This window comes from Pteropus vampyrus, unplaced genomic scaffold, assembly GCF_000151845.1.
Source record: "Pteropus vampyrus isolate Shadow unplaced genomic scaffold, Pvam_2.0 Scaffold52, whole genome shotgun sequence".
Taxonomy (NCBI): domain Eukaryota; kingdom Metazoa; phylum Chordata; class Mammalia; order Chiroptera; family Pteropodidae; genus Pteropus; species Pteropus vampyrus.
This window is the reverse complement of record NW_011888833.1, coordinates 2,427,798-2,436,338: the sequence shown is the minus strand read 5'-3', so window position 1 is coordinate 2,436,338 and position 8,541 is coordinate 2,427,798. Positions and strand designations below refer to the sequence as shown.

Here is an 8,541-nt window from a genome sequence, read left to right as displayed (position 1 = left end):
CCCCTGCTGCCTTCCCGGGGGCGAGCGCCAGGGCCCGGCCGCCCTACCCGACACGCGCCTGGGCCAATCGGCGGCGGCGCAGGAGGGGAGGGGGCGGGCCAGAAAGCCGTTCCGCCTATCCTAGGGCTCAGGGGGCGGGCCAAGCCGGGCCGTCACTCCAGGGTTAGAGTGAGCCCGCTCCGCCCCGCGCCGCCTGCCCTCCCCCACCGGCTCCGGGCTGGGCTCCCCGGCTTACCCCGCTGGAGACGGCTCGGGAGTGTCTGCGCTCCCCGCCGAGGCCCCAGGAACGTGGGACAGCGCGGGGAGGCGGCGGACATCTAGGGGAGTCGGAGGAGTGCAGGTGGCACAGGAAAGCAGCGATGTACGTGTGCTTACGAGAGGACCGCTGGGGTGGGTGGCGGGGACAGGGGCTGGCTGCGGTGAGGGGGGCAAGGGGAACAGGGGTTATTAGCGAAGAATTCCTTGCGGGACGGAGAGGGAGAGGTACGGAGGAAGGAGGGCGCGGAGAGTGAGTCTGGGTGGAAGGGTCGCCAAGGCGGGGGCAGGGGCACCTGAGAACAAAGGTGAGAAGGAGACTCCGCAGGTGAGGGGGGTTGAAGAAGCCAAAAGGACGAAGAGAAAAGGAAGTCTAAAGCGAGGGAGGACGTCTCCCGGGGTAGAAAAGATCCTAGGAGAGAAGGGAAAGGATGGGAAAGAAAACAGTTTCCTTCCAAACTCTCCGCCCTCAAAAGAAAAACACCAACGCTTGTCCTTTGACCCAGGTGAGCTGTGCAAAGATTCAAATAGCATCTTACGCCCATCCTGTTCTGTGAAATTCATCAAGGTGTATTTTTATCCACTATAGTTTAAGCCTCTCATCCCATGAAAGCCCCCGAGATTGCGGTCCCGCCTAGGCACCTCCCGGTCCCCTACAGGTCTAGCGGCAAGTCAAAAAGAGGTCGCATTCAGGCCCTAAGAAGGAAGGTGGTTTGGGGAGGCAGGTAGGCCCCGCCCCCTTCGCCGCCACTCGGGCTACAGTGCCAGGGCTGAGCGCAGGCGCCCACAGGCCCGCCTCGGCCTCAGGGTACGGCGGAAGCCCGACCCCACCGCTCCCCGCTAGCTCTGCGGGCGGAGCTGCCCGGGAGCGCCAGGTGAGCGGCCGGGGCCTCGCCGCCGCCCTGCTCGCGCGGGGTGGGCGGGAGCTCTGGGCGGAGCCTCCACGCCCCGCCTAGTGGGTGGGGCCTGCGGGCCGCGGCTCCTCCTCCCTCCTTCCGTCCTCCGCTCCTTCCGTCGGCAGGTCCTTCCTTCCTGCTCGGCTTGCACGCTTCGTGACATGGGGCAGAGCCTCTCGTCAGTCCGCACCACCTGAGGATCCCGGAAGCCGCCCCCGCCATGGAAGAGGACCAGGAGCTGGAGAGGTAACGGCCGAGGAGGCGGGCGGGCGGGCGGGCGACAGGGGCGGGCCGCGCCCTGCACCGCGGCCGGTGGCGGAGGGGCCCGCGGCCTGCCGGGCCCTCAGCCTGCGCGGCCCGGCAGCGAGGGCCTGACCCGGAGGGCGGGGGCCCGGAGAGAAGTGGGCGCCTGGGCGGGAGCGGGGGACCCCGATTGGGAAAAGGGGAGGAGACAGGGATGCGTTTGAATAGAGACGCTCGAGACACTAGGTACCAGGAAGGGAAGACAAGTTGTAAGACCAGAGTTAAGTCCCTAGACTGCCCATCCCCACTGAGATCAGCAAGAGGAAATCGAGCTAACGTAGAATCACGCACCACGCCACTGTCCCCGAGTGACGGTCTCGGTGTGCTCAGTCAGGCCTGCGTCCCTGTGACTGTGGCCCAGGCCCCTCCTCCGTGCAGACTGCTCGTAAAACCGCTCTGTGCGCTGAGTTCTCTCTCCTTCTTGCTCGATTGACTCAGACTTTCCGTTCTAGTTTCCTTATCTCCTGCAAATGGAAGCTGTAGTTGGCCCTGCACGTTGATCATCAGTAGCCTCTCTTTTTATATTAATCCGTCTTTCTACGCCTTTCAACTCCCTTTACATCCCCTAGCAGAGCCACCGTATTCTAATCCTATCCTTTCTTTTGATTCTGCCAAAAGAGTATCTTGGCAAACATTTAAGTTTGTGTTCTAAGGAGACTCCCCTTGTGGCCATGTGGACGGTCAAATGGAGTAGGGAGAAACTGGAGGCAAGAAATTAAATCTTTATTGATAGAATATGCAGAGGCAAGAAAATAAGGGGCTAATGCTGACAGTTCTATGTAATTGGAGTGCATTAGAGTAACAATGTGTTGCGGTTGTGATATAGTAAATGAAAAAAAGCTAGTTACACAATCATATTCAGTGTGATCTCATTTTTATAAAAAATGTGTGTGTAGAAAAATGTCTGGATTGAAGACCTCAATGGCTGAAGGCGAGAGGAAGACAGCCCTGGAAATGGTCCAGGCAGCTGGGACAGATAGACACTGTGTGACATTTGTATTGCACGAGGAGGACCATACCCTAGGAAATTCTCTTCGTTACATGATCATGAAGAACCCGGAAGTGGAATTTTGTGGTTACACTACAACCCATCCTTCAGAGAGTAAAATTAACTTACGCATTCAGACTCGAGGTGTTCTTCCAGCTATTGAGCCGTTTCAGAGAGGCCTGAATGAGCTCATGAATGTCTGCCAACATGTGCTTGACAAGTTTGAGGCCAGCATAAAGGAGTATAAGGACCAAAAAGCAAGCAGAAACGAATCCACACTCTAGACCCTTATGCAATGTACAGGAAGGAGCATCCTCTAGGATATTGCCTTCGTGATCTTGGCAAAACCCAGAAGTAGAAGTTTGCAAGTACAGCACGATCTGTCCTTCAGAAAGACCTGATTCTAGCTAGTAACCTATGACAGCTGTTGGAATCCCTCCAAGAACCTTTGTATTCATCTAATAAATTCCCACTTATAAACAATTTGAGTGGTTTCTGTTCCTTGGTCCTCAAGGTTGACCGTGTTAGGGATTTTTTTTTTTTTTTTTAATTTTTAATTGAGCCAACATTGGAAATGAGGAAACTAAGAAAATCTGGAGCCGAGACAAGCACTTTATCAAGCGAATTCAAAAGGAGTATGCATTCATAGCTTGACTGGGAGAGAGCAGAGAGCAGAGCGTGACCACATATAGAGAGGTCACTTTCAGAAAAGGAGAGAAAAGTGGGAGTGGGGGAGGGGATTTGGCTTCTTTCTGCATGTTTTGTAGTAATTCATGAGAGAATTTATGTTTTGCTAGTGATTGGTAGGTGGGGCAGGTGTGGGGAATGATTTAAAAGAATTGTGAGAATTCTGGTTTCGCGTGAGAATTTTAGGGAGTATCAGGCTCCACCTCTGTGGTATTATTTATAGGATAGATACCAGTTTACTGCTTTAATTTCAGGTCACTAATAAAATATTTAGTCAAAAATGACCTGAGTAGGTCAGGAGAATTTAACTATTTTGTAGAGGGAGGTAACTGGGATGACCAGGTAACATCTTCAGTCCTCAGGTAGTTGTCTAAGTATAGCCCAGGTTTGCATAAAAGGAGCACTATATGAGAGAAAGTTAGGACGGGGAAGGAAAATTCCTTATGGGGAAAATGACTTTTGGGGAAAACAAAATGTTAAATTTTCACATCTATGGGAAATTAAGTGAATCACATCTAACAGCTATCGTATTTTACCTCCTCAGCCTCGTCCGATACCTGTCCAACCCCAAATTGACCTTAATTCACCCTAAATATTCTGTCAGCCTTGAACTTGAGCACCGCGCCCCTCCATGGGGCCTTGGGGCCTTCGTTTATGCTTTTACCTCTTCCTGGAGCGTTCTGCCATATTCTAGTCTGGGTGGGAGGCTAACACGCAGGTTCCTTTGAGTAGTGGATGTGCTTTCATTATACTCTGAATTTCATGGTCTTGGATTTACTCTGTGATCATTAGTGCTTATGTTTCTACCCTCTACACGAAGCAGCACAGTGCCTGATAGGTAGTGGACCGTTAGCAAATACCAGAGGAATCCACGTAGGTAGTCAAGGCGTAAAGATCTTTATTCACTTGTGTCAGACCACTTCTGCTGGCCTGCCACAGAGCCTGCATTTCCTACACTCCGAACTTTTTTTTAGATAAATATATTTTTTGTATTTATTGAGCACCCGGTATGTACGAGACCCTGGGATAAGGTGTTAGTCTAGGATGAGACACAGTTCTTACTCTCATGAAACATACCTTATAAAAAGTGAAAAAAAACTTTTAAATTGTATCTTTGTGAAAAAAAAAAAAAGACAAATATAGGGTCAAGATAGAAAACATGAGAGGGGAACCCGCTTTAGGGATGGAAGTTAGGGAGGTATTTCAGAGGGTACAGGAAGAAGAGCTAGAAAAGAAAAAAAAGCATTTTAGGGGGACAGTATGTGCAAAGGTCCTGAAGCAGAAAACTGGTGGTTTGAAGAATTAAATGTGTTGAAAGATTTACATATCTGTGGCTTGGTCAGCAAGGAGGAGAAGGGCTTGTCCTACGGATTTAAAGGGATGAGCTGGGGGAGGGGTCTGAAGGAGTTGGATTTTAAGGACAACGAAAATGACATCTGGATGCTTTGATTACAGTCAGGGGAAATGAATCATAGGAGGCCAGAGTAGAACCAGAGGAACGCCAGAGCCGAAGTGGCCTTCACAGGCAGTAAGCTTGGGACAGAGAAGAGAGGGTGGATTGGGAAATATTTTTAAACCGGATTTGTGCAGAACCGGTGGTAGGCCTCAGGAATTGGATGTAGAAAGTGAGGACACAGAAAGATGACTCCTACTTAGGTTTGGGGCCAAATTCCTGAAATGGGAAGCTTAAGGGACAGTAGGGTGGGAGGTGGACAAGGCGACTGGAATCAAAGTGCATTTCTAAACGTGATAGACGTGAATTGGAGGCCGTGGAAGAAATCTAACTAAGCCAGAGAGTTCATGCCATAACGGCGATATGAATCCATTAAAAATGAGCATGACCAAGAAGTGCGCCCAAGACCACACCCTGGGCAAACTTAGTATTTAAAATTTGGGTGAAAAAGGAGCAACCAGTCAGGGGGTGGTAACGTCTGTAGAAAGAGTTTCAAAGAGGGGATCAAATATTAGCGTGGAAAAATGTCGCTTGGAGCTAACAGCCCTCCGTGGGCAGCATTTGTTTAGAGCCTGAGAAAGCTAAACATTAACACTCATTGTTCGGAAGAATGGCTTCGTCTGGGTTTCCAATAGAGAAAATATACTGGAGGACATTGGAGACCTAAATTTAAGTGTCAGCAGGGATGAGGAAAGGTCAGAGTCTCAGGCAAAGGTGGAGAGTCGTCTCCTGGGGTGATGGGAAGGGTCTGGAAAGCCAAATGCAGTGTCAGGAAATTAGCCCTTGACAATGTAGGAAGTCCTAAAGGGGTCAGTGGGAAAGGATCAAATCTGTGCCTTTTCCAAAAATTCTGCCTACAGCTAGTCCTGTGGGGATAATAGAATTATTTGCATGGAGTTTAATGCATCCGAACCAAGACCTGTCGGCAGATGAAAGCGAAGTTCAGGAGGTGGACGTAGAGGTGTAGAATGATCATGGAACGAAGGGGTTGACGACAAGCAGTACCCGTGGGAAAGGCGCCCAGCGGCGACCACTCGCTGCATCTCATAGGGCTTCATTGCTCCTAAAAGGATTTATTGTCACTGATCATGTGGCATGCTGTCTTGAGTCTGTTTAGGGCAGCCACACACACACACACACTCCACAGGTTCAGAAAAAAACACTTTCTGAAGGCAAATAGGCGAAAGCAGGCTAGGGCGGGCAGGTTGACCAGCAGTCGTGGATGCAGAAGGGGTCTTTGCATAGTCTGCAGGGCCCTGAGAGAAAGCTGAATTGGTCTACGAAAGGGTGAGGGAGATTGATATGAATAAGATTTATATAAACTGAAAATAACTCCATCAGTGTCTCTGATTTACACTCTAATAGTGTTTCACTCTAATATTAATGATTCAAGATCAGAAATTCTATTTAGCTGTAAAGTACCATATACCTTTTAAGAAGCCGGTTATTAAATAAAATGATTGCATACTAAAGGCTTTTAATATATAATAATTTGAGTGCTTACCCAGCACTTTCCATTTCCAAAGCACTTTACAAACTAATTATTTATAAATTGCATATAGTTGTAACATCTAAGTGCTCTAATTAGTTGGTGTAACATACACGCAGGTGCCTACAAAGTCTCTGTAGAGATGCAAAGGTGTCTCCATAAAAAGTCCATTCACTGCCATTGCAGTAAATATAAAAGCATATCAGATTCTGTGGCCCACCGGTCCCCGTCCTTGTTTTTGATTCCCTTCAACATGTCACTAAGATTGTTGGTAATCTCCAGATCACTAGACAAAAGTCATCATTTTGGAGTAGCATAATTAGAGTCAGAGACGGTCTTTGTGACATCTCTCTAACTGGGCTCCTGGAAAATCTACCCGAGTCCACCAGTCTGTTTTTCAAGTACTTATAAAGATTTCAAATCCATCTCTCGAGCTCAAATTCTTAATGTTGCTTTTTCTTTTGCTACTTGAGACTTTATAAACCATCCCCATGCGGTTACTGAGTGGTCTTGAAAATAAAATTTCCGTGACGAAATTCCTTCCTAACCTAGAGTTATTGGGTCTCCATACAGCGAGTATGTACTTAGTAGTGGCACAGTGAGAGAATATGACATGAGTCTGTCCTAAAAAGGCTTTTGTGGTTTCGGAGAGAGGAGACAGTTGTACACATAAGAAAGAAACCAAATTGTATTTACGATGAACCATCCTAATCTTCAGTTTAGAGTATTACATGCTGAGCACAGAATGGAGTCAGTGAGAGATGCTGCTGAAAGTGATTATTTCACGAGGACCCACCCTGCCAGCTACTGTCCCAGGCACTGGAGATAGCAGACAAGACGGGCATGGTCTGCCTGCCAGTAACTCGTGGAGTATTGACATTGGCAGACTTGTCAAACAAATACAGCATTCCGGGATAAGTGGTTTCCTCTTTCCCAGTGCAAAGGAGCCATTGAAGATTCTTGAGCTGGGGAGCACCATAAAGGGTTTGTGTTTCCGTCCCATGTCCCCATGCAGCACGGATGAGGAAGGAAGCACTGAAGACAGACAGCAGGGAGCTGAGGGGCGTTCGTAACGGTCCAGGCGCGACGGAGTGAGATGAAGGTGAATACCAAAAGGACTAAAAATAGCTCGGAGACAGATGCTAAGGGTAAAGGTGACAGGAGGGTGGGAAACGGCCCCACACCCCTGTCTCTTACCCTGCCACTCCCTCGCCACCAAAACCAGTGTGGCAGGACCTACCGTCTCCTTCCCAACCTGTCCTTGCTCATAGGAGCCGGTGGGTGCGACCGCCCTTCCGTCCTTCCCCCACCCATGTCAGAAGAATTCCCATCTTAAAACAAGGACGTGGATCCAAAGCCACAGATGTGGAAACTGGCTGGGACGAGGCGATCAGGGCCGTAAGCTGATGGGCTTTGGCTGCCGCTTGCCTTCACCAGGTTGCTCTCCTCGAAGGGAACATTTCATTCATTCATTCGTTCGTTCCATCATTCTTTCTTCATTCCATAAATATTATGGAGTACAAAGTACATGCAGGCACATTTAAGGATACAGCAAGGAACGAGTTACCCACATGCGGTCTGTGTTCTAATGGAAGAGATAGAAAGTAAACACATAAATACATAATGTAACTTAAAGTAGCGATGTACATTGGAAGTAAAAATGATAGAAGGCACTGTGAGAAGTTAAGGCCTTCCTGAGGAGGTGGCATTGCGCAGAAAACGAGAGAGACCACGGATAAATGAGAATACGCCCAGAATTTCTTGAAAGATGAACTTCGATTATTCAGCAGTGAAAAGCTGAATTGTGAACCTTTTTGAAGGAATGAATTTTCAGCATTGTGTATATGCGATTTTTATTAGCACTTAAATTTATGTCACTTATTTTTAGTCCGTATATGTGTTTACCCAATGATTGTAGTAAAGCTTATTGACTTACTGTGTGGGACAGTAAGATATTGTCGAAGTCCTGGATTGGCTAATATATATGTGTGTGTTAGGGGAGTTGAGTTGATTTTAAGGTTTTTTGTTGTCGTTGTTTTCGTTTGTATTTTTGAGAAAAGTACATACACCTTTCTTGGAAGCACAAGTTGGCGTGCTTGGGATCCTGCACATTCTTTCAGGCTGAATAACCGCGTGGCAGGATAGCATAGGGGCCGAGAGGTGGCACTGTGGGACTCACACTGTCTGGATCTTGGCGCTGGACTTTTAGCCGCGTGACCTTGGACAAGCCGTTTGACCTCTTTGTAACCTCCGTCTCTTCATTGGAAAGACTGGGGTACCCATGCTTCCACAGAAGGGTGCCGAAACTGCTCACTGAGATCATATATTCATAGTGCTTAGAATATTACCTGGCCCTGTAGCACACACTGAATCGATGTTAGCTATTGATGCTATTATTATGATTATCATTGTGTCGAATAAACTCCTTTTCTTCATTTTCTTCTAGGTAAAAATGTGAAAACAAAAAAAA

The 8,541-nt window shown here is 48.2% G+C and overlaps 3 protein-coding genes across 3 annotated transcripts in view; 2 read left to right on the top strand and 1 right to left on the bottom strand.

Moving 5' to 3' along the window:
- LNX2 (ligand of numb-protein X 2) overlaps window positions 1-1,985 on the bottom strand; it is a 54,660-nt gene extending 52,675 nt beyond the window's left edge. Inside the window, exon 1 of the mRNA XM_011360205.2 lies at window positions 1,746-1,985. The gene's annotated coding sequence lies outside the window, so the exon portion shown is untranslated. The remainder of the gene's footprint in view (window positions 1-1,745) is intronic.
- LOC105292102 (DNA-directed RNA polymerases I and III subunit RPAC2) lies at window positions 1,277-2,925 on the top strand. The gene is made up of 2 exons (XM_011360206.2): window positions 1,277-1,397; window positions 2,351-2,925. The coding sequence occupies exons 1-2, from the start codon at window positions 1,372-1,374 to the stop codon at window positions 2,724-2,726; spliced, it is 402 nt and encodes a 133-aa protein (XP_011358508.1). The 5' UTR covers window positions 1,277-1,371; the 3' UTR covers window positions 2,727-2,925.
- LOC105292103 (protein POLR1D) overlaps window positions 1,277-8,541 on the top strand; it is a 39,441-nt gene continuing 32,176 nt past the window's right edge. The window contains exon 1 of the mRNA XM_011360207.2: window positions 1,277-1,397. Coding sequence (XP_011358509.1) covers window positions 1,372-1,397 — 26 coding nt within the window. The 5' untranslated portion in view covers window positions 1,277-1,371. The remainder of the gene's footprint in view (window positions 1,398-8,541) is intronic.

Coding starts and splice junctions, on each gene's coding strand:
- LOC105292102 (XM_011360206.2), top strand. CDS start 1,372: ATGGAAGAGGACCAGGAGCTGGAGAG. Junction 1,398..2,350: donor GAGGACCAGGAGCTGGAGAG/GTAACGGCCGAG, acceptor ATGTGTGTGTAG/AAAAATGTCTGGATTGAAGA.